A 25876-nucleotide genomic window follows, 5' to 3' on the forward strand; every position below is an offset into this window, starting at 1 on the left:
CCTGATGCAGGTTGCCCCAGTCTGGCATGGTCAAAAAGCAGGACAGCTGATAGTTCCTGTGGAGAAAGCACGTGACATAAATGCTAAAATGTATAAAAGCGACATCAGTTTTCTTTCCGTGTATCCTGCAACCACAGAATCAGACAATCCAAATATTTCTGATGAGTGTTGCTTCATTCACCACTTGGGGGCTGAGGGTTGATCGTCCAGCAGCAGGAGGAGTTTAGAAACACTGTGTACTCCCTGGGGCTGGAGCAAGAGGCTGTGAGTGCTCCAAGCAGACCAGAGAGGGTGTGTCTTGGCTCTTAGCATGCTTTATCAGTGCACAGCTGGAGTCCCTCAGGAGTTGTTGGGAGGGAACAGGATATCCTGCACTGTCCACCGCGCTACAGAGTTGTGCAGAAAAACATCAGCTTCTTTCCTGTAGGATTTGGCAGCCCTTTGTGTGAGTCTGGAGCATTCGTGCCACATTCAGTGTTAGCAGCGCGCTGTTATCTGTGTATCTCTGAGGGACATGGTGCGTAGCAGGGACCCCAAACAAGGGGTGTGTGATGTTGTGGAAGTCATTACTTTCGCACAGTCAATGTGGTCTATTACATTAAATCTAGTTAAGGCCTGATATGGTCTAGTTAAGGTTTCTGATGGCCATCAGCTAGGACAGCTCTGAGATGCCGCTCCAACTGTGCAAGGCAGTGGGGCACTTGGGTCTGAAATGACGGGTGTCTCTTAAACAATGAGGATGATTGAAAGAGGTGCAGATCAGGTTTGGTTCTGGGGATGGCAAAAGGGGACTGAACCCCCTGGGGAGCTGCCAGGGACATTTTTGGTGTAGTGCCAATATTAGTTTTCCTCTCATCTGTTCATGTCGGTCCTCTTTCTCCAGCTTTCCCACTCTTTTACATAGGCGAGTCTCTCCTGTGTCTTTTTGTAGTTCATGTGCAGATTGAACACCACAGATCAGTTTTGTCCCAAACCTCTTCCTTTTCCTTAGTTGGTGCCTGTTTATTCAGTACAAACATAATTGAACAAACTTGGCATTGCATACTGTGTTTAGCCGCTGGGTAAATATTTATCCAATTAGACTCTTTCAGTGTTTCCAGATTTATTGCTAGGTTTTGCTCTTTGGATATTGGTGAGTCCTTCACTTTGGATCGATTATCAGTAAGTTTTTAAAACTTCTCCCTCTTTTGAGGATGAATTTTGCTGCATGTGTTTCAAGGAGACATTTAAAATCTTGTTGCTTGACATCTCTGCTGGCCTCATTGCGGAGTTGTGTCCATCAGAAGCATGGCCAAAGGTTATTATGCTGTGCCTGGCAAACGGGACAATGCTGCTTCTTGCAGAATACAGTCAAGTTACTAAACATATTGCTGTACCAGGTAGTGCTCTGACTAGGCAGTAACTCACACAAGACACATTGCAGAACAATGTGTTCCCTGCTATTTTTCAATCTCTTACATTCTGGCTTTGCATTGTCTATTGTTTATTCAGATTACACTCAGCCAAAAGCAACAGTTAATGTGATTGGACTGTAAAATATGTTCATGCATTTGCAATAGCATAGCAATACCCGTGCCTCTCGATTATACATTGCAATTGAAATATTAGCTGCTGGAGTATGTTTTTTTAAATGTGAATATTAATATCCATGAATGGTGCCACATTGACAGCTCTGGATATTAGAGTTTCAGTGCTCAAGGGATGCAGAATCAGGTCCTCAACTGCAAATTCACCAATGAGTATAAATGACTCCTAGACAGTTTTGTATCCGAGGTTTAAACACGTGGTTGTTTCAGATTTTTCATGCTGATATTTTCCTTCTGTCTCTATATATTAATCTTTATTAGTCTCTCTGTGATGGTGTCCCATGGGTCCAGGATTTACAAGACACTGCTGTAGCAATCCCAAGGGTGGAGCATGACTACCTCCAGGCTGTCCAGCAGACATAAATGAATTAAAAGGTGCATCCTCTGTGGCTAACCCCCTCTCCCCATTCTAATTCCTTCCTTCTACCTGGTGGTAGAATTGTTTTCGTGTGCACGTTGAATCCCCTAATCTATTGCTAGGCATTTTTATTGTGGTTTTCAATTCTAAAGCAGAACCAGAGTTTACTCTTACCACCACTTTGATTCCAAGAGCAGTGCTTTAAATATATAGACCAGGGGTCGGCAACCTTTCAGAAGTGGTGTGCTGAGTCTTCATTTATCACTCTGATTTAAGGTTTCTCATGCCAGTAATACATTTTAACGTTTTTAGAAGGTCTCTTTCTATAAGTCTATAATATACTATTAAACTAATGTTGTATGTAAAGTAAACAAGGTTTTTAAAATGTTCAAGAAGCTTTATTTAAAACTAAATTAAAATGCAGAGCCCCCTGGACTGGTGGCCAGGACCCAGGCAGTGTGAGTGCCACTGAAAATGCCACCTTTGGCACACGTGCCGTAGGTTGCCTGCCCCTGATATAGACACATAGCACAATCTAGGGGCAGAGAGAAAGAATGACCACAGGTGACAGATGTTAGTAACATTGCTTACTGCAATACTGGAAGGTGCACTTAGCTACTACAGTGATGGGGGCAGTATATGAACCTGTTTAGAATAGATTTGTTACTTAGTTCTGCTTTCCATGAATAGCTACTTCAGCTTGTGAAATACACCTCTACCCTGATATAACGCCACCCAATACAACACAAATTCGGATATAATGTGGTAAAGCAGCACTCCTGGGGGGGCATGGCTGCATGCTCTGGCGGATCAAATCAAGTTCGATATAACACAGTTTCACCTATAACACAGTAAGATTTTTTGGCTCCCGAGGACAGCGTTATATCGAGATAGAGGTGTACTAAAAAGAACAATCATTATAGCAAGTATGCATTGATCTTTTTGAGTCATTCCACCTCTAGACACAAGCTGGGGACTGAACACTGATCATATTTACCCTGGAAAGAAGATAGTATTCCAAAATCTTCCCCACTCTGCCTGATTTTGTGCTCACTTACACAAGTTTCCCAACAGTGCAGTTACTCATGTACCTTGGTGTGAGATGAAACAGTCCCTCCATTGCTAAAACCGCTTACAAGTGCTATCTTTACTTGAGGTGTTGCTGCCTATACATTGGGGGGGTTTGCCATGACCACATATTCTTCTTGACTCTGAAATACCTATGAATACATGGTTCATTGAGGGGCTACAGGTGTTTTATATAGGTGGCAATGGTTTAATCCCTGCTTTGGTGACTAATGCAGAATGCTACTTTATGAGTCTTCTCCCACTAAACACTGACACACTTTTTAAACAAAACCAGTGTGATAGGGGGTGGCAGTTATCATGGACAGCTAGAGCCTGTAATAGGTGATCTTCAGCCCTACTTGTTTTCTGGTTGTAGTGAAGCAGAACAATTGCAGTAAAAGACTTTCATAGCACAGCCAGCTTATACATTTGTAACAATATTTTAACAGTTCAAAGTGAGGGGCACATGCTAATCCAGGGTTTTTTTAATTAAGAAAGTGCATTATAATGTTCAATTACACCACTACCTCGATATAACGCTACCCAACATAACATGCATTTGGATATAATGCGGTAAAGCAGCGCTTCGGGGGGCAGGGCTGCGCACTCCCATGGATCAAAGCAAGTTCGATAGAACGCGGTTTCACCTATAACGTGGTAAGATTTTTTGGCTCCCAAGGACAGCCTTATATCGAGGTAGAGGTGTATTTCATAGCTGACCTAGAAGGACATTTTCATTCTATTTTGAAACCACATGGCAATTGTTTATTTTGTGTGTATTTCAGATAGCTGGTCCACAAAGACTATCCTGAATACAAAATAACCTGAAAGGATCCATTATGGCTTGTGCTGTCATGCAGTTTTTACAGAAAACCCAAAGCTTTAGGTTCCTGTGGACTCCCTTGACCACATCCTTCCAATTCTCTAAAAAAGGCTACAGGGTATTAGCCCCTCAGAATTTTTTAAACTATGAATCCTTAAAACAACAGTACAAACCAGAGGTGCCAGAGTACTTCAATTTCGCAACTGATGTGCTGGACAAATGGACTGAAATGGAAAAGGTAACATTCCTTTAACTTCCTTATGCTAAGATTTTCATGTTGGATATCAGAGGAAAAACATAGTTAGCAGAAGCAAGTGATATTACTTTCTGGCTACAGATTGGTAACCCTCTCAGTTCAGAGAGTCAGTGCCATTGGAGTACAGGACTAACAGCCAGGAATTCCCAAGTTATAGATGCTCCACTGCTTTTGGGCCCACTCATAGCTCTTGCTGACTTGAATAGTCTCCCTGAGTGCAATGAGACTGTGAGCATGAGTAACAGAGGAAAGAGGGTCTTGTGATTGCAACACTGCCCTGAGACTCAGAAGATCTGAACTCTGCCACTGTCCTCCTGTGTGAGTTTGAGTAAATCACAGAGGGCTTGTCGACACTTACAAGCCTGCACTGGGGCAGCTGCACCTCTGTACCACTTAGTGAAGATGCTACCTACACCAATGGGATTGCTTCTTCTGTCAGCATAGGCACTTAACCTCCCTGAGAGGTGGTAGCTATGTTGATGGGAGAAGAGCTCCTGTCAACATAGTGCTGTCCGCACCATGGGATAGGTCAGTATAACTGCATCACTCAGGAACCCACACCGCTGAGTGACACAGTTATACTAACATAAGTTGGTAGTGTAGACCAAGCCCTAACCTCTCTGCGCCTCAATTCCCATCTGCAAATTTCACTTGCTACCCTTCATCTTTCTTGTCTACTTAGAATGTAAACTCTTCAAGTCAGGAATTATCTCTATGGGAATGTCTACACTACAAAATTAGGTCGATTTTATAGATGTTAATTTTTTAGAATTCGATTTTATACAGTCTATTGCGTATGTCCACACTAAGCACATTAAGTTGGAGGAGTGTGTCCTCACTACTGCGGCTAGCATCAACTTACAGAGTGGTGCACTGTGGGTAGCTATCCCACAGTTCCTGCAGTCTCTGCTGCCCATTGGAGTTCTGGGTTTAGCTCCCAGTGCCTGATGGGGCAAAAACTTTGTCATGGGTGGTTTTGGGTACATGTCGTCAGGCCCCCTTCCTCCCTCCTTCCCTGAAAGCAATGGCAGACAATCATTTTGCGCCTTTTTTCCAGGTCCCATCCTCTGAATCCACTCAGCCCGCTGTCTGTCTGGATGATCGGAACGCCAGGCAGGCAGTGGGCTGAGCGGAGCCGGCAGATGGAGCCCCAGACTGGCAGGAATGTTTTCTCTAGCTACAGAAGTTACCTAATGCAATGTCTATATCTATGGCCTTCCTGCTCACAAAGCGGTCATGCCCCCGCCCAAGGCTGACACAGCACGGAGTGCATGTGACACAGTGACCTGGCTTGGGCAGGATCACTAGCAAGGCATGATACTTTTGCCATTAAGCAAACACAGCAATTCTTTCCTGGCCTCTGCCACTGAATGCCTACATGCATTATGCTGTGCCCTATCAGTGAGGGAGGACTGCATGAGCTCGGAAAACATGTCATCCCGAGTGCGTTTTTTTCACCTTCTAATCTGCGATAACCTCAGGGATAGAGATGATAGGGGGAGTGTAGAAACATTCTAGGGAGACTGGATGGTCACCTGTGCTGCTGAGTTCGCCACGCTGGCGAAACAGGAAATGAAATTCAAAAGTTCCTGGTGCTTTTCCTATATACCTGGCTAGTGTATCTGAATTCAAAGTGCTGTCCAGAGTGGTCACAATGAATCACTCTGGGATAGCTCCTGGAGGCCAATACCGTCGAATTGCATCCACACTACCGCAAATTTGACCCGGTGATGTCAATTTCAGCGCTAATTCCCTCATCGAGGAGGAGTACAGAATCGATTTTAAGAGCCCTTTAAGTCGACAAAAATGGCTTCGTTGTGTGGATGGGTGCAGGGTTAAATAGATCTAACGCTGCTAAATTCGACCTAAACTCGTAGTGTAGAGCAGGGCTGTGTGTATGTACAACACCTAGCACAGAAGGACCTCAGTCTGGATTGGTGACATGACTATAATACAAATATTAGTAATAGGTAGAAGAGATGTCGGATTAGACCCATAGACACATCACAAATTATGTCTCAGTCTTTCTGTCGGAAAAATGGGGGTGAATCATCACTATTGCATAATATGAGGTTATCATTCTTGGGCAGAAAAGACAATTTTTTACAGGATGCAAGCAAAATTTTTCAAGGCTCAACATCTGAAGAAAAGGTCTGTGGCCAAGGAAGGAGGCGCAGGATTTCTCCTTAAAATGCACAAATAAAAATCCACTCACCTTGTTACCAGTGCCTGACGACTACACATTATATTACCTTGAAATGGAACTTGTTCTTAGTATGTACAGATCTCTTCCACACCAGTGAAGATCTCCGCTAGCATGCTAGGCATTACCTACACTCTATTCATAAATAACTTGGTCTCTCAATAGCAAGTTTTAGCCAAGGATTTCAATGCACCTTAGAAGCATCAGTTAATTTATCCGCACAACACCCCAATGCACACAGTAACCTCTGCTGACAAATGGAGCATCAGACTCAGAGAGGTTTAGATCTGCATTTTCAAAAGGAGTTTCTGATTTGGGGTGTTTAGATTTTTGGACCTTTGGTCTAATTTTAAGAAGTGCTGAGCACCCCCCACTGCAATTAAAGACAGTATGAGCTGCGGGTATTCCACCCGTCTGAAACCCAGGCTGCAGATATCTATCTGGGTACAACCCCCCAAACTTTGAGGCATCCAACGATACAGGCCACTCTGGAAAACATAAGCCTGGCCAGAGCCAAAGTGACCCTTAGTTTTCTGCACTAGCCATTGTGCAGCATTTTCTCATTATCTAATGTGTTAGTTTCAGAAAAGGAACTTGACATCTATAGACTATTCTAAATCTGGGGTGAAATCCCAGCTCCATTGAAGTCAATGGCAAAACTCTACAGATTTCAGTGGGATGAGGATTTCTGCCTTTGTGTATAAGTAATGAACGTTCCTCTGTCTTGGAAAGTTGGACTTGAGGGACGGTTACATGCATATCAAGCTAAGCACTTACAACATACCGTGTCGTTCATTAGGAAGGAAAGAGGCCTACAAGGCTAGCCCTGTGGTGGGTAAACGATAAAGGTGATGAGGTGAGGTGGAACTTTGAGGAACTTGGATTCCGCTCCAGAAAAGTGGCCAATGTACTCTCTGAGGTATGTGGTCTGCAGAAAGGAGACAGAGTTATGCTGCTTCTACCCCGGATACCAGAATGGTGGCTAATAAATGTGGCTTGCATGCGAACAGGTTAGTAAAAATAATAGGAATTATAAATGAAATCATGAATAATCAGTAATTAATGAGGTCAAAACTACAAACACATCCATGATGAGAAACATCAGTGCTGTATGGCTAAAAAATGCTTGTAACATCAAGATGTGTCTTCATTTGTACTATTGGATTTTCAGCCACACTTTACTTCTCCCATTAACAAAAACCTACTATCCCATGTGCCTGTATCACTGTCCTTCTCCACTGCTCATGACAAACTACCAATGTATCCATCATCTGCTTGCAACAGCAATAGCACACATTTATATTTGTTTGTCTGGCCAAGTTTTTGCCAATGGGATTGGTTAAATATTTAGGCTTTTCTAAGTCTGAATATTTAATAAAACTCAAAGTATCTCAGTGCCTCATGGACATTAATAACTTATCCTCACAACACCCCTGTGAGGCAGAGAAGTATTATCCATATTTTGCGGATGAGGAAGTGAGACACAGAGAGTTTAATTATTTCAGTGGGAGGCATGAGTGCTCAGAAAATCAGGCCCTAAGTGATTGCTTAAGGTCACAGAGAAAATCTGTGCTAGAACTAAGGCCTTGTCTACACTACAGGGGAAATTCAATTTAAGTTACGCAATTTGAGTTATGTGAATAGTGTAACTTCGTCTGCGGTCGATTTAGAAGGTCTTCACTAGACCCACTAAATCAACCGCCAATGCATTGATTGCCACTCGTTGAACCCCCGGTAAGCGTAGACAAGCCCATCGGATCTCCTGAGTCCAAGCCCAGACCGTTATCCACAAGTCCATCCTACCTCTCTAGTACAACCAATCATATATCTAATAATCTGTATATATATACACATATATACATATAGACACATGCTGCTTGTAGAATACGGTCTTTTATATAGGGCTTGAAGTTTTCTCTATGTTGCTAATTAGCTCCCATAGTAAAACATGAGATATACGATGAAGAGTAGGAATGGAAGGAAGAGACTGTTTGAAGGAGGAAGGTGAAGCTATCAAACTCCTAAGAGACATTAACCCATCGACTCTTATTAATAAATATTCACCCCATCATTCTTACAAGTATATCATTTCCATATGAGAGAAATCTTTCAATTACTAGTTTCTCTTATCCCACTACGCTAAAGACATTTTGTGTGGTAGTACTTGCTAATTTATATTGATCCTAATTTATAATTCAGTCTGTGAAAAGCAATATATGTACAAAAATAGAGCCAAATCCTATTCACTTATTCACAGATATAACTTCTGAAGCTAGTGGATCTATTAGTAAGAGTGAGGTGGGAAGAATTTAGTAAACAGATTTGTACAATCCTATTATTACATTTTAAAGCTGGCTCCTCCTTTAGGAACTATCCTTATTCCTGGGACAACACAGTTGACAGCAAAAGATATTCTCCATCGAGTACAAACATCAAAGCCAAAGTGTATTATCACTGATGATGTTTTGGCACCAGCTGTAGATTGCATTGTGTCCGAATGCCAGTCTTTGCAATTCAAGCTAATTGTATCAGAGGACCAGAGGGAAGGATGGCTGAACTTTAAAGACCTATTTACGTGAGTAGCTGCCACTGTCAAAGTGCTGCAATAACATGAAAGAAAACCCTGGTGGCTGGTTTGTTAATAATAAGTTAATGTCGAATATGGTGAAACATTTTCATCTATTTAGAAGGGGGAGAAATGAACATTGGAAAAAAATACCAATGAGAATGTAATTCTATTGACTGTTAGGAATCAGAAACAGTGCCCGTTTTGTTCGTATTTAGTGTGTACGAACTAGTATTTAACCACAAAATACATGTTCAGGCAGCATTTCCCCAGGGGTGGAGCACCCCCCATGGAGGATGCAAGGGACTAGCTGAGGGTTGTTGGCAAAGAGCACTGGCAATGCTAGTTTTCCCCATGCTGCCCTGCCAACATAGTGGTGCTAAAATGGGAGCACGATTGGTTTTATTTTCCTAAAAAGGTGGGGTTCAGTTATTAAAGGCTTGGGAAATGCTGTGGTCAGATAATAACATTGATTCCATGGTCCCAGTTCACAAAGGTGTGAACATACTGATCAAAGGCTCACACTCAGTTCTTAATAATTAGGCTAACGCTTTCCCTGGTATAGCTCACTGCCCCAGCTCAGCTGTGCTTACTGGTGGTGTGGGTGGGTGGAGCCAAGGTACTCTCCCACTTATTTCCTTGGTATATGGCCAGGCTCACTACTGGGTGTGTGATCTCCAGCTTGAGGATACATAATTGCACTAGTTTTCATCAAGCTAGAGTGCTAAAAATAGAATGCAGCCACTGAGGCACAAGCGGTGAGATGGGCTAGCTATCCCAAATAAGTGCCCATCAGAAACCTTAGACACATAGTCAGGGCAGCTAGCCTAAAATTCTATTTTTAATGCACAGAGCTGGGAATCACACCCCTAATTTCAAATGTAGATATCCCTTGTAGTTGATTACTATCACAAGATTTTCTTTTAATGTAGAATTTTAACTGCAGATGGTGAGAGAAAGAAAAAAAGGGAAAAATTGAAATGTAAAGTTTGCAGTTGGTTTTTTTTCAAGCCAGATCTCATGCCATCTGACCTGTTAATATGCAGCCAAGTTCTGTATATTATCCCTGATATGTAGTCACAATTCTCTAAAGATAAACCTGGGAAAAAGCTACTCCCTTCAATGCAGATAAGCACTGTCTCTTGTAACTCTGCAAGAGTTTTTTTTATTTGATTATCATCTGGGATCCATACGTTATATTTTTTTTACTTACTTTATTCACCATCTTGTATTTTTTAAAGAAACGCTAATGCTGATCACAGCTGTGTGACCACGAGGAATCAAGATCCAATGACCATCTTTTTTACCAGTGGAACAACAGGGGCTCCAAAAATGACTGAACATTCCCACAGTAGTTACGGCATTGGACTGACTGTAAATGGAAGGTATGGATCATAACTGCTTTAAACCACATGGATATTTCTTCAAAATGGTCACATGGCAGAAGTGAAGGCAGCATAGCACTAAACTAATATCTCTCTGTTTCAATAGCTTAGAAAATATCAAAGTTCCATTTAATTCATGACAAGATTATTGTTCCAGGAGACAAGAATTACTTTGAGTAATTCCACTAGCCAGTTATGGTTACCTTGAATCAGAGCACTGGTATGTAGTTGCTTTTCTTATCTTAAAAAAAAAAAATCCAACGCTCTCTATTGAGAAGGGAACCTCTCCTACTGCATATTCAAAGATCAGGTGATTTATAAAGCATCTGTAAGGACCTTTATAAAGAGAGAAAGTTTGTGGTTGTATAAACGCATGGGCTTATCACAGCATATAAGAAATGCACTGAACCTTTCCCACAAAAGCAAGATAACTTTATGAAAGCTCAATTTGCAAATGGGATATTTTATCTTAGGAAAATAACATTGATACTGTAGTACATTCCACTATGACTTGCAAGTAATCATAGATAAGAGAACACTAAATAAAAGTAAAGTAAAATGAGAAACTCTTACCCCCGAAAAACAAACTAAACAAAATCCCCTATTCACAAATATGAATTCAAGATGCTGTGTTTGAGACATCATATGTCTTTGTACTGGTTCAATATTTTAATGAAAAAATGCAAAGCTAATCTATAATAATGACACGGTGGCCATGTTCGGTGGCTTACTCTTGTTTGGGGTTTCAGCTGTTCACTAATCTCAATTAAGATAAGATAGTGACTGTTTGTCCCAGTAATATTTTTGCTGTTATCATTTTTATATTCATTCTGTTTAAAAAAATTGTTCACAGATTTTTCTTTACCAGGTACTGGCTGGATTTAACCTCCTCCGACATACTCTGGAATACATCAGACACAGGCTGGGCAAAGTCAGCTTGGAGTAGCATTTTTGCTCCATGGATTCAAGGGGCATGTGTGTTTGTACATAGCATGCCACGTTTTGACCCAACCACTGTCCTAGATGTAAGTTACAAGAACAATGGCATTTTCCTAACAGCATGGTTTTCTTCCCTTGCTGCTCTTGCCCAGATGTTCACCTCTCCCACTGCACAGCAGACAACATGCTCCTTGGCTGCAGCTCTTCACCAAAGAGGTCACCAATTACATTTTAGAAGTGTTATATATTTATATAGGTCCTGATTCAAAAAGTTGCTTAGCACCCATTTACCTTCAATTAGGTGCTTGAATCACATTGGTAAGCATGTGCGTAAGTGCTTTGCTGAGCAGACCTTATAGTTAGCTTCTGATTTGAGGTTTTCACCAATACACAGAGATAAAACACCCCTGATTTAAAAATAAAAGAAAGAACAAGATATCAGTGTTAATCCAGTAAACACCAGAAAAACCCTGGAAATGCTTACTTGTAACTAAGGGCTTATCTATTTGGAGCAGTCATGTGGACTATGGGGATGTGATTTCTAAAGCACACTAATGGATTGTGCAAACACCTGTCAGGGATGGTCTAGATCATTGCTTCTTGGACCGCGAGCCATTGGCTGCCGGTCCGCGGCGAGTTTCCTCATAAGAGCGTCGAATAGGATAATAATATGGCACCAGTCCCTGGCACATTGGGGAAAAAAATTGCCAGTCCCCACATCAGATAGCTTGAGAAGCACTGGTCTAGATAATACTTAGTTCTGCTTTGAGTGCAGGGGACTGAACTAGATGACCTCTCAAGGCCCCTTCCAGTCCTATGATTAATTGGTCTGTATAGACCCTGCTGGTGCACACTAAAGGTTCCTTAGTGCATGTTAACATAGTGCTGTTTGAAACAGTGCTGTGTTAAAGTGCATTAGGGAATATTACAAAGAGATTACTCATTATGGTCTATACCGCTCTACTGAGCAGAGCCCAGGACATTTTTTTTATTTTTCATAGTTTTTTGTTTTATTTTTGAGGGATTTTATTTTCTTTTGTTTGATTGTGGGAGGCCTGGGTCCTCCCTCTGCGATGGGAGGTCCAGGCGGTGTCAGATCTTTCCCCCAGGGGGCTGAAGGCTGTGAGGGGTGGTGCAGAGAGAACTCACCCTGTACTCACCATGCAGTAGGAGACTCTCTCTCGCACAGGTCTGGGCCCAGCTCCCTGCTCTGTGCATTGCAAGCTGGTGCATAGAGGATTACTGCGCCACTCAGGTTTGGCTCAGAGACCCCTTTGTCATGACAGGGAGACTACCAGCCAAATTTGAGAGAGAGGTGCTGCAATCCAACAGGCCAGGTCACAATGCCACTTACTCAAATTTGGCCTGTCTCCCCCCATCATGTTGGAAGGGCAAATGGGCCGAATCTGAGTGGTGCTGTGACCCTGTGCTTCAGGTTGCAATGCCCAAAGCAGGGAGCTACGCCCAGCTCCATGGACAGAAGTCACAGGAGTAAGTACAGTATGTTGTTTCTAAAAATTGTTATTTTACATTTGAAAAAATATGGGGCTCTAACACTGAGTAATGTACATAATATACATTACTCATTACAATATATACAAAGAGAAAGCCCTCAAAACCCTGATTTTTGAATATCTACAGAAAACTCAAAAATTGCTAAAAATAAACCCTGAAAAATGAAATAAATAATCCCCCAAAACAAAACCCTAGTTACAGCGCATGATCCTGCAAACATTTACTGTTCGTCCTAAAGTGAAGCTTACACACACAAGCGTTTGCAGGACTGGAACCATAGTTTGTAAAGCACTTTAGGATCCTCTGCACTATTATTATTACGCAGTGAACAACGGTAGTGGATACATGAGCATCTTGTACAGCATTTCAATCATGAACTGTAATATTTCAAAACTGAAGAGGGAGATGATACAAGACTGAGTTTTTTAACCTTATAAATGGGCCTTGGTATTATATTTTATAATATCCTCCACATACAACTTTGGACGCTATGAGAAACAGTCACGCATCATTCACTTCACGTGGGATATTCCACATCCCTACTACTATGTTCTCCTCGCTGAAGCTACACTTATAAGGTAGTGTCCTTAACATTGCATATCCTTTTGTTAATCTGATGGCTGGAAAACACTAGCTAGTGTCAGAATATTTGAGGAATGTTTTACGGATGATACTTTTGGTTCCAATTGTTTTCTGAGTAATAAAAGCTGTAACTGTAAGGAAATGCTTTGAGAATGCAAACCCTTCTGTGACAAGACGCTTGGAATGTGACCCTAACTATAAAAGCCATTTAAAGATGAAAAAGTATTTATGACTTCAACACTAGCTGTATTTTTAAGGCTAGTCAACATAATGCTCATGTGTTTCATAAATTGGTTGGAGCTATTACATTTGTAAATACATAAATATCTTACATTTAGGTTTCCCTGGGACTAAAATAACTATGGGAAGCATTGTTATTTTTGGTTGCAACATTTAGAGAGTTTTTATTTTAAATTCTTTAGACTCTGTCCAGATTTCCCATCACAACCTTCTGTTCTGCTCCAACTGCTTATCGAATGCTTGTGCAGCATAATCTGACCAGGTAAACAATGATCAAAATATTTTATCATATTAGATCATCGTTTTTACCAAAACAGTAGCCAAATTCTGCTTTTAGTTTGATTAAGTTACTCAAGGTTTACAATGGCACAATAGAAATTTGGCTGTGTATTTCTCGATGTCTTGAATTTTACGTATTAGAAATAAAGTCAGATACCATAATATGAGACATGGGGATAATATAACTCCCACAAATTTAGCAAGTTACAGTGAAATGGAGTAAGACTTTGAAAAGCAGTTTAGCAGCATTGACAGTACTTTGAGTTTTAGTATTGGAAGTATACTTTTATAATCAGATCTTAAGTTTTGTTTTATAGTCCGAGTTTACAGAGAGACCACTTTGGTAGGGCAATCAAAATATTTTCCCCCATTACTGGTGTTCCTGGAATACAATAACTACAAGGGTATGATTGTATCAAATCAGTTTGACTGAAATGTACAAGGATTGGTGATTATGACAATGCTACTATGGCATGAATAAGCTTTTGATAATATCGTTAGGGCTGAATGCCAATACTCTTCTGTTGAAAGCTTAGAATAAGAAAGACTATTTTATCTTTAACATCTTGTAAAATATGGAACTTGCAGTTTTACGTGCATTCTTTCACAATGTGCCAAATTTATCTTCAGTTTAACTTCATGCAATTCCATTAAAATGAACTGGGCTCAATAAATATTTTATGTATATTCTGTAGGAAGGAGACATGATAAAGGGATACAATAGTGAATGGACAAAAAAGGTAGATCAACTAATTCTAGTCACCCTTCCTAGAAATACAAATCAAGAGGCCATTTCACAAAATTGGAAGGCAGCAAATTGAGATTTTGATCATGGAGGTGATTCCACACAGTTGCTGCACCGACATGGACCCCTACTGACTTCAGAAAAGCTGTGTGTGGGTACAGGGGTCTGCGTACACAGAGTTCCAGTGAAGTCAGTGTGGCTCTGCATAGGCACAGGAGTCTGCTCATGTGGAGTCACCTGCAGGTCTGAACCCTTAAAACTAACAACAGGAACTACTTTTCATGCAGTGAACAATTAGCCTGTAGAACTTATTGCAACAAGGTATCATTGAGGCCAAGCAATGAAAAAAAGACTTTATATTGCTATGGATATGAGAGGCTCCACAGCTACAGTAATGAGGATTTAAAACACACACACAAACAAAAAACAAGAGTTCTGGAAGGATATAAATCCTCATGCTTCAGGGCATAAGCCAACTCAGCAACTCATGTGATTTAAGATCTGATTATTCTCTCCCCCCTCCTCAATTCCTCTGCAGAATCAACTCCTTTTGACACATTTCTACTAAAAGAGACACAAAGAATCTAATCTGCCTTTTATATGTATTTCCTTACTGTGGCAGTTTTAACCCCTTTAAAACTCTGATCATCCTTTTTCTCTTTCATGCAAAGCTATAAATTCAAGAGCCTGCAGCACTGTGTGAGTGCAGGGGAGCCAATCAACCCGGAAGTGATGGAGCAGTGGAAAAAGCAAACCGGGCTGGATATCTATGAAGGTTATGGCCAGACAGAAACGGTACAGTCAGATGCTTTAAAAAACACAGAAGTAAATTGCATTCAGACTGCTAAGAAAATACATTTAAAAAATACAGTCATGTCATCTTTCAGAGGGAAAATCACTTGCAATAATAAATGATGATGGAAAAATCTAGTTTTAATAAGTCACTCAGAACACTAAGGCCTTTATCAGAAACCCTTTAAGTCAGTGGAAGAACTCCCATTTCAGTGGGCTTTGGATTGGGACTTAATACAGCTGAAGCATCTTCCTATTTATCACAGGTGAAATTCTGCCTGTTAAAGATTTACATTCACAGCTCACATTCACTTCACTTGGAGCTATAAGCACAATTCTGAGGGCAGAATTTGGTCCCTAGAAGTTTTCTATGTGAATGTGTGATTATAATGAAGCATTCATTGTTGTTTCTCAGAGAGGTTGCTATATACTGTAACTTATTTGCCAGACTAGTTGAGTATATTAAATATAAATTAAAAACTGAATACATGAGATTGCAGAGTTTACTTTTAAAAACCTTTTGGTGTAGGTGCTGGTTTGCGGAACATTCAAGGGAATGAAAATTAAACCAGGGTCAATGGGAATGCCGTCTCCAGCATATGACGTTAAGGTATTGTGCATCAGATCTATAAGTCCTATGGGACCTTTTTCTCCAAGCAAGAAGTTACTGATTTCTCCTCAGGGAGGCTCAAGCAAGTTTAGGATAGACAAAGAGAGGATTTCCCCCCCTGCTGAATCATTTTCAGTTTAGCTCTCCAGAAAGTCAGATTCCTTTTACATTACACAAATTTTCATCAGATAGTTTTTGAAATTTCTGGCTGGGTCCCAGGTAGAGATAAGTAGGGGAAGATAAGATCAGTAGGGGAAACAAAAAACAAAAACAAGCCCAGGCTGCATTCAATAGTTACACCACAGGGAAGGATGATACGATAATGAATGAGAAACTCTCTCTACAAAAATGCATATGATGATGCATTGAACTATATAGATATGTTATCTGAGTGATTCCACTACATTCCTACACTAGTGGTTCTTAATTAGGGGTATGCACCCCTGGAGGTACGCAGAGGTCTTCTAGTGGATACATCAACTCATCTAGATATTTGCCTAGTTTTACAACAGGCTACATAAAGGCACTAGCAAGGTCAGTACAAACTAAAGTTTCATACAATGACTTGTTTATACTGCTCTATATACTACACACTGAAATGTAAGTACAATATTTATATTCCAGTTGATTTATTTTATAGTTATATGGTAGAAATGAGAAAGTAAGGAATTTTTCAGTAAACAAAAGACAAATCAGCCTCCTGAAAGAGGTACAGTAGTCTGGAAAGGTTGAGAGTCACTGCCCTACACCAGTCGCAGTGGAAGAGTGAGTTAGAGGATATTGGAAAGGAGTAGTCTACTCCTGACTTGCTAACGCAGGCAAATCTTTGGGCAACTTTCTGCACTTCAGTTTTCCCACCTGCTCAATTGCTATATACCTTTTTGCTCAGTTGAGTGTTACTAAGCTTAATTAATGTTTGTATAGTCCTTTGGAATCTTCAGGTGAAAATTTATTCTTCTGTTTCATTTGGAAGGGAAGCTTTTCTTGATGGTTACAATCACTTCTATTATTGACTTTTTAAATTCAGTATTTCCAAATAAATATGCAGGTTTTATTAGTTTAATGAAAATTATGGCTTAAATGAAACACCAAGGTAACACCACTCTGTATTTTGTTGGGGTTTAGATTACAGATGAACACGGCAATATTCTGCCTCCTGGAGAAGAAGGAGATATCGCCATCAAAACAAAACCTACGAGACCTTTTTGTCTTTTCACTCAATATATAGTAAGGAACTTCACAAACTTAAATTGCACACTTGTTAAATTCCTAATATAAACACACAAAAATTATAAAATTCAATTACTATCCAGCTCCTGAAACTAAACATTATTATTTGTATTGTGGTAACACCTAGCGATTCCATCCCCATTATGCACGGTGCTGTACTAACACACAACAGAACGATGATCCCTACCTGAAGGGGTTTACAATCTAAGTGTCTGCAAAGTCTCTTTAGTACAGACTACACCCCACAAGTTTACAAAGCTAAATACTACAACTAAGTGGATAAAGAATAGCAAAAGATGGAAACTAAGATGAATTGGCAAAGGGAGATTTGTTTTCAGACCAGATTTTCACTAAAGTGAAAAGCTACAGAAAGGCTGTTACAGATGGCAGGTGCTGCAAAGGTGAAGGCTGTCACACTAACAGAGCCCACACTCTAGAAAAAATGAATATGATACATTATATGGTTGAAAGGAAAGTAAAACTAGATAAGAAGCAATGCACATGTATGTCCTCTTTACTACTATTGCAGACTAAATTAAAGCTAATAAGTCTTTTCATTTATTAAAACCAGCTGTGACCATGCCATCCCAACAGTGCAATGAGGGAGGGACAGGAAACATTGATGTTTAAATTACCCCCTCTAAGCCAATCCAGGAGTCAGTTTAGTTAGATTTAGAGGGAGCTACAGACACCCCCTTTCTTAGCTAGGACTACTCAGCAAGGCTGAATTTTTGCATGCTAAATTATGTTGTAATATAAATTAAATGCTGGAATAAAATGAGATGAGTTTCTTGCATACATTAGAGTATAATCTTTTATTTGCAGAAAGGTTAATGTTTGTCAAATACAATTTAATGTTTACTAGGATGATCCAGAGAGAACTGACTCAACATTACAAGGGAATTTCTATATCACTGGGGACAAAGGGATTGTAGATGAAGATGGATACTTCTGGTTTGTTGGAAGAAATGATGACATCATCAATTCTGCTGGGTAACAATTTATATGTGCATTCATTACAATGTTAGGACTCAAATAATGCAGATGATGTCAACACACAGTTGTTTTATATGCACACTTCACCAACTAATAGATGTATATAACAATAAAAGACTTTTCTTATTTAAAGATATCGTATTGGACCATTTGAAGTAGAAAGTGCACTGATAGAGCATCCAGCAGTAGTAGAATCAGCTGTTGTCAGCAGCCCAGACCCCATCAGAGGAGAGGTAAAGGACTTAAGATATCTTATGTGCTTGGATTTTTTATAGAAATATGTATTTTTAAAAAGCCTTAAACAGAATCCTGAGGCAGCTGGCTACTCCAAACAATTGTTGAAACGTTCCATTCACATCAAAGCCCTCAGCAAATTCGTAATGATCATCTAGACATAGGGGTGGCTGAAGTGGGGCCATCGCTGCATTGCAAAGTAACTGCAACCTTCGCTACAATGAATATAGAGGTGCAGCCCACAAAGGCCCCACATTACAGCATGCCATATCTTCATTTGAGCATCCATACTGCTTATATAATTTTTCATACTGGGACTTATAGTCCCTATAGGTTGAAATTGCAAATTAAAGATAAAGATGGCTGCAATTTACTCCACTTCCTGCATATTACACATATAAGCAGCTGCTGGACTCAAATTGTTAATGGGGCATTCATCTTGGTGAAGTTTTTTATGCCTGCACTGTAAATTAGTTACTTTGTAATGTGTCAGCAAGTGAATTTTGTTAAACATTAAGACCTTGTACTGTATTATGTGCATTTTGTTTCATCAGCATTTAATCTTTTAAGGTCGTGAAAGCCTTTGTTGTTTTGGCATCTGACTATGTTTCACATGATCCAGAAAAACTGATTCAAGAGCTACAGGACCACGTTAAAAAGGTCACTGCTCCATACAAGTATCCTAGAAAAGTAAGTGATTAACCATAAGTATTTTAGAGAATTACATTACATTTAGTCAACAAGTGGCATAAGAGAACTTCCATGTACAAAAGCTTTATTATACTCCATCTCCTCCATACAAATTATAAACAGGCTTGAGAGGTTTAGATTTCTATCGGTAAATGTCAGTAAACATTGATTTTACCGTACATATAAACCAAACCAAAAACAAAATATTTTCCAATGAAAATAATTGAAATTTAAAGACCAGCAAAGAAAGAAAAATGCTGCTTGAGAACGAGTTTGATTTAAGCATATTTACTTTGTGTGTTTTGACATGTGATGTCAGTTTGTTCTTAAGTTATAAAGCTTTAACTTTTTGAATCTCAACATCTACTGTCACTAAATATTGTCCAATCCCCCCATCTGTCCAATCCCACAACTGTGAAAAATGTAAAAAAGAAAAAGCTTAAAACCAATACTCTTGTGCCCTGTGAAAACTGAAATTGATAAACATTGAAAAAATGCTTAAAACTATGCATTGATATTACGTCAAAATTATTAAAAAAATCTAATTCTGCCATGATTAATCATAAGAATCTAACAGAGGACAGGTGAGTAAATATAATTATTCTAACATCTCACATTTTCAATGTTTATTTTTTGCAAACTTACGATGTACTCTTTGTAGATGTTCATATACCAGAGTGACAAGGATAGTACAGAGACCCAGAAAAATGTATAGAAGATGAAGGGAATTGAGAGCAGTAGGACACACAACTCTGAAAAAATATACACTTACTTGGGAGCTGTGGTTTCAGTGCTGCCTCAGAATGCATTCCTATCTTAAATAGGTTCTCTTCAAATTATCCTTTTGTCTTCTCCAGACTCACAAGATTTCATTTTTGCTCTACTGTAACGGCCAATGGATGTTTGAAATAGAAATCCTCGCTCTTTGCCCTCTCTGCTACATTGAATAGCAAGTGAACAGCAAATGTTTGTTTGAATTTCATAGCTCTACGTATCTCCACTTTATATTAAAAAATTTAAAGCAACGCTAAATTTGATTCTATGATATGGAAATAGTGCAAAGAAACCCTATGCTGCAGACTCTAGAATGTCTATAATAGGCTCTGGGGAAATATTTGCCATTCATATTAATCCTCTAATCCATTTAGCCCACACGCATGTATTTTGATGTTTGCACTGAACGAATCTCACTTTTCCTGCAGTGTGCATAAGGCTCATCCTTTAGCATTTCTGTTGCATGGAAGGGGCAGAACACTGAAAGCCCACATAGACTTGCAAAGACTCCTGGATGGTGGCATCAAGTGATCTGTCATAATACAGACTCCTCAACCACAGATGCAGAAAAGCTGCAGAGGTTACTGAAACCTGAGGCTGAAAAGCAGCTATAGAATGGCCCACACTGACACTCAGCGACTTGCAGTAACTAGAAAGAGATCCTGTCCCAAAGAGCTTCCCAACACAAAGTTTAGTTATTCTGGCTCAGTACAGGGAACAAGAGTTGCCCCTCAAAGAGCAAATTACTAAACAAGGAACATTTATAGTAACAGTGTCAGAAAGATGCATAAATTATTACTTCAAGATGCACTGAAATATGACCGGTTGATGTTTTATAACTATAAAATCTACCAATTGTTAATCCAGTTTTGGAATTTCTTCAAAAAAATTTTCTATGCAAACTATACATTTTTCTATGGTGGAGAACCGTCTAGCAAAATGTTTCCAGCATAAAGAATATGACACTGAGAAACTGAGGAACAGAATCTTTAAGAGTTTGACACTAAAGTTTCAGCACATCATGAATATCAGTTTATTTCTCATAGTGATGGGCCTAAAGCAGATTTTTAAAAGTTAAAGTCAAGGATTTTTAATAATCCAAAAAGAATCTATTTATCCAAAAAGAATCTATTTTTCCTTTGCTAAACTTTCTGTTGCTGATACTTTTATCCATTTAAACTCCTTATAGATCTCATGGAAAATGTCTTCCTTTTCCATAACTGGATTGATTTTATGTCTTCCACGTCTGTACAAGAGAGCAAATATTGTACACACGTAGAGCAGATTATCTACCTCTTACTATATATTGTATTAGTTGTAATTTCTTCTCTTTTCCAATAGGTGGAGTTTGTTCAACAGTTGCCAAAGACAGTCAGTGGGAAGATCAGAAGAAATGAATTGCGCAAGCAGGAGTGGGGAAAAGCTTAGAATTATCTAGAGTTTATTTTCCATAATTTGTTCTTCCAAAAATATTATATATTACTGATGATATATGGTGCAATTTTTTGTTCTCTTGACCTATTAGACATATTACAAATTTAGAGCATCATCATGCATTGTATGCACAGCTAAAACTTCATGGACTTTAGTGAACATTTTGGCTATGCAAGCAATGCACGGTTAGATCCTTGGTGAGCATTCTTTCCCATTTGTTCTAGGCATAAAAAGCCAAAAGCACTTTGTCTCAGTTAAAAAAAACAGTTTTGTTATTCTAACTCCAGTTGTCTAGTTATAAAAGCACACTGGAAAACAGTGTACATAGTAGTAAGCCCCAAACCCATGTTTCCAAAACTCAAACCTTAGCACTACTACGAACTAGCTATTAACTAGAAAAGCATGCTGGGAAATAGACATGCAAACAAAAACACTATTTTTTAATTCTATAGTATCTTCCAACACTGAAACTTGCTATTCAAGATAGTCCACATTTCCAGGCCAGGTCACTAAACATGTTAAGTTCTGACAGGATGATACCAGGATCCATGATTGCATGTCTGGCCTAAATCCTACTCCTGTTTAAAAATTACTATCTGTGGTAGTGGCTGAATATAACAATTTAATAGCAAAGTTTGTGTGTTCTTGTGCATTTCAATATCCAAGATGCTCCTCTAGCTCAGTTATTCAACAGGGTTCATGTCCAAGCTCCTCGAGCAAACAAATTTGAGTGTACTTGCCTGCATTCAGTTCCTCCTGTGTTCTGGGCAATCAAGTGTGGTGCAAGGCTTTCCTCAGTTTAAGTGTTAATATATTTATTAAAAAAAATCGTAAAGAAAATTAACCCGCATAAGCAGTTTTCCGTATTTGTTAGTTTTAAATAATACACATGCAATAAGCATCTCTACTCACTGTTTGCATACTCCTGGTTCACAGCTCCCAGATGTTTTTGGTTCATCCTTTCCACTACAACCATTTCTCTTTCTATCATACATTTTTAATGTACCCATAACCCTGGTAAATTGGTAATCTAGGGCTTACACATACATTTTCAAGTCAATGGCTATGCTTTTGCTTCTAAGCATTCATATTTAAGTTCACAGTAAGCAGTGGTTGGAACTGATATATAAAAATATTTTCCCTAAAATTTCCTTTTAGGGTAGGAAAATCTTCCCAAAATTGAGTTTTCACTTATGAAGATCCTGGAATTTAAGTATTCATTTTGTGAAAGTGGGTGGATTTACAAGGTAGTATCTGTTATTAAATGAAGTACAGGTATCTAAATTTCTGCCTTGACACAACATTTGATTGTCCCAGACACTGTGTAATGAACATGATGTGAGACTAGAGATAGACTGATAGAAAATAAATGTTACATCAACTGAAGGGTTAACATTTTTGCTATGGTACTTTTAAATTTATTGACTTAAAATGACACAGGAATTTACGTTTATCTTTATTTCATTTCAGTAATAAAGACTATATAAAATAATTTTAAAACTATCTTTACTGCTTCAAGTATCATTTCTTAGACAGAAAGGGTTAAAGATATGTGCATACATTGTAAAGAGTTAGTTACATACAGATATATTTTTAGAAAAACAGTCACAAACAAAATTTGTATCACTAACACTGATATTTAAGGATTGGGCTGGTAAAAAAAATCTAAAATACCTGATAAGAGAATAAAAATATTAAAACTTGAGATACCAGCTGCTTATACTTTTGTTAGTCACGCTAACCTCTTCAAATTTTCTCAAGTTATTAATGTTTGACTGTCTCCACTTATGCTTCATGAGTTTCATTTTGATCTGAAGTAAGCCCAGCAATGTCACTTATGCCCAATCCTCATAAAATTGAAATCTGTGGCATCATTCGCTTAATTTTTCTTTGTAGTATCAGTGGACATTGAGCATATGTTAAGATTTGGACAAAAATTAACCAACATTCAAGTTCTCATAGAAGGTCTGAGACCCGGATATTTCCTGTGAGAATTTCCTGAAGAATCTGAGTTTATTCCAGGAGATGTTAAACCAGCTGCAGAAGGGGAAAGAGTAGAAATAGCATTAGTGGATTTTTCCTTTAGAAGTACATGCTCCCACTTGAAATATCCACAGCCTCTCTTCTTCCCTTCATGTTTTCCAAGAGGACAACTGTAGAACACTTTGCCATGATTTGGACCAGCACTGGACACATTTAGTCTTTTAGCCCTTCGACCACAGTTACATAAGGGTGGAGTCAGTTTGTCACTTTTCACAGCTTTTAAAGATTGGTTCAGGCTGACGGTGGAGTTTAAAAGAACAGTAGGCACTTTGTATAAACTTGAATTTCTCAAAGATAAGGGCTGATCAGAAGATGCAGCTTCATCTTCATGTACAGTGAATGACTGTTTTTTTGATGGAGGTAAAGTTTTTGGACTAGATGGTTTTCTCTTAGGCGTCTGAGAAAAAGGGGTGGAATGATTTCCAGTTGAAACTGTACTTGATAAAGTAGCACTTACCTTCGCAGATGGTAACTTAAAAGCAGAACAATTTAAGGCCTGCCTTTGGGCTATTCCTACATCATAGATAGTAGTATCAGGACTTTTGTACACAATAGACTTAGAAGCCTCCAAATGTTCATTATGTTGCCCCAAACATTCAAAGTCTGAATTCTTCATAGCTGGTTCTTTCAAAACCATCCCTTCTCCAAAGACTGATGAAGTATTTGCATTTGGGTCATCTTCAAGCTTCATAGAGTCTGTATTTTCTTCATGCTGTGATTCTGGTATTAAAGCTACATCTTCCCAATCAGTCAACATAGATAAACAATCAGAACTGGTACTTATATCTACATTAGAGATATTAACAGAGGAAATAGTAGTGGAGACAAGTACTAGCCCTGAACCAAGTACTGAAGAGCTATACTTGGAAGTAGAAATCAGATGTCCATTATTTAATCCATTCTGGATGCCCGTCAATAAATTACAATGAGAAGCCTGTAGTTGTCCAAAGGAAACAGGAAGTCTGCCAATATGTGGAGACAAGCAGCTTTCGGTTTGACCACATCCATCAATCTTTGTACAGATTCTAGACCCAACATGGACATTTGCAGAGGAACTTCTAGAACTGGACTCTTGCTGGTCTTTTGCCTTTACATTGGAGTTTAAAACCATTTTATCAAGTTTATTGTGCTCATTCTCAGCTAGACAGCTGCTGTTGCAAATTCTATCTTTATCTGAAGTTTCAGCACCATCATCACTTCCCAGTGGATTCTCTTCAGTGGGGTTTACATTCAAAGACCTGGACACTGAATTCTTCTTTGGCTGTACCTAGGGATTCCATAAGCAAATGCAAGATTTTGAAAATTGGATGTCAACAGGTTTTAGAAATCAATGTATGAGACAAATGAGAGAGTCTGCGAAGGATGCTTTAACTCAAATTCAAGTTTAAAGTGTTTGTTTTTTCAGTGAACTCACCTTTTGTCTGTGCTCTGGGACTTGAGGCAAGAAGAAAGGAAGATATGAAGAAGTCACTAACCTTATCCAAAGATCTAGTAATTTTCATCACACATCCATCACAGATCATCCTCCAAGCAAGACGGGCAGTATTCCGAGAATCATCCAACCCTTCAGAAGACATGTTATCATAAACTCTTCGTTATTTTAATGTAGTACTGGCAACAGTAATGAAAAGTAGCCTAACTTAGGGGAGAGTTAAGAGAATGTAGTGCTTGTTAAAAGGGATACAGACAACATTGAAAAATATTAATTCACAGTACAGGTACAGGATGGCAGTTCAAGCTCCTCTACATGGCACTATGAGAGTTACAATCTGTGTGGGTGGAAACTTCCATGATTATTCAAATCTTTGGGGATCTCTCTCCTGAGCCATTTATCATGATCAGCAAACAATGCTAATAGTTTTTGTGATGTGTATTAACTGCTACCAGATGACACCGACTTTTGGTTCTTTTTTGCACTAGTAACTTAGAGCCCAGTCTTATAAAATCCTCTACACAAAGCACTGTGATTGACTTCACTGAGAGTTCTGCGCCTGGAGACCTTGCAGAATCAGATCTTAGAAATGAAAAACCCAGTGTTCTGAATCATCCAGTCCCTCTTATTCAGATTTTTTTTGTAATGCAGAACATTAAATAACATGGAAATAATTAGGGTTATAATTGCTGTATTTTGATTAGCTTCATGAAACACTCTCTAACAAGAACTGTCACGTTGTACTCACCAGAATGTTCCCGTCCTGCAAATTCTATCCCCAGATCCTGTAAAGCACCATTTAGCCCTTTTGGCTTTCTAGTGTAGAAGAGCTAAGGAAAAGAAAAACATTTCTAAAATGTTAAACTATATTAACCAATTCACTGTTGCCGCCTTACCCTGTCAAATTCTTCAGTTACATATGTACAGTTTGCATCTGAGACAGAAGTAACTGAATAGCCTATTGGGAATCTAACTATACATTGCATCATACTGTTCATTTAAATTGTAGTATGTGATGTAAATTCCTTTTAAATGGAACACAGAGAAAGTATTCCAAGAAACACCTAATATTTCTTGTTTGCTGAGAAACACAGAA

The 25876-nt window shown here is 39.0% G+C and overlaps 2 protein-coding genes across 9 annotated transcripts in view; one reads left to right on the forward strand and one right to left on the reverse strand.

The window, feature by feature from the left end:
* The first annotated feature begins 310 nt into the window (after positions 1 to 310).
* On the forward strand, positions 311 to 22808 carry LOC115658874 (acyl-coenzyme A synthetase ACSM3, mitochondrial-like). Of its 5 annotated transcripts, none has more exons than XM_030578367.1 (15): positions 311 to 445; positions 1848 to 1961; positions 3798 to 4073; positions 7094 to 7304; positions 8662 to 8869; positions 10102 to 10245; positions 11099 to 11270; positions 13704 to 13783; positions 15217 to 15340; positions 15867 to 15947; positions 17073 to 17174; positions 18043 to 18170; positions 18307 to 18406; positions 18978 to 19097; positions 21213 to 22808. In XM_030578367.1, the coding sequence occupies exons 3-15, from the start codon at positions 3852 to 3854 to the stop codon at positions 21297 to 21299; spliced, it is 1779 nt and encodes a 592-aa protein (XP_030434227.1). In that variant the 5' UTR covers positions 311 to 445; positions 1848 to 1961; positions 3798 to 3851; the 3' UTR covers positions 21300 to 22808. The 5 variants fall into 5 exon arrangements, with proteins under 5 accessions (XP_030434227.1, XP_030434229.1, XP_030434228.1 ...); XM_030578371.1 differs by having other exon boundaries at positions 312 to 445; positions 11114 to 11270; XM_030578369.1 differs by lacking the exon at positions 1848 to 1961 and having other exon boundaries at positions 311 to 517.
* Positions 22266 to 25876, reverse strand: part of ERI2 (ERI1 exoribonuclease family member 2) — a 36691-nt gene continuing 33080 nt past the window's right edge. For all 4 annotated transcript variants that reach the window (XM_030578364.1, XM_030578365.1, XM_030578362.1 and 1 more), the window contains 3 exons: positions 25529 to 25610; positions 24824 to 24912; positions 22266 to 24615 (listed from right to left, as the gene is read on the reverse strand). In XM_030578364.1, the coding sequence (XP_030434224.1) occupies positions 23254 to 24615; positions 24824 to 24912; positions 25529 to 25610 (1533 nt within the window). In that variant the 3' untranslated portion in view covers positions 22266 to 23253. The remainder of the gene's footprint in view (positions 24616 to 24823; positions 24913 to 25528; positions 25611 to 25876) is intronic.

The sequence above is a fragment of the Gopherus evgoodei genome, chromosome 10 (assembly GCF_007399415.2).
Source record: "Gopherus evgoodei ecotype Sinaloan lineage chromosome 10, rGopEvg1_v1.p, whole genome shotgun sequence".
In the NCBI taxonomy this organism is placed as follows: Eukaryota; Metazoa; Chordata; order Testudines; family Testudinidae; genus Gopherus; species Gopherus evgoodei.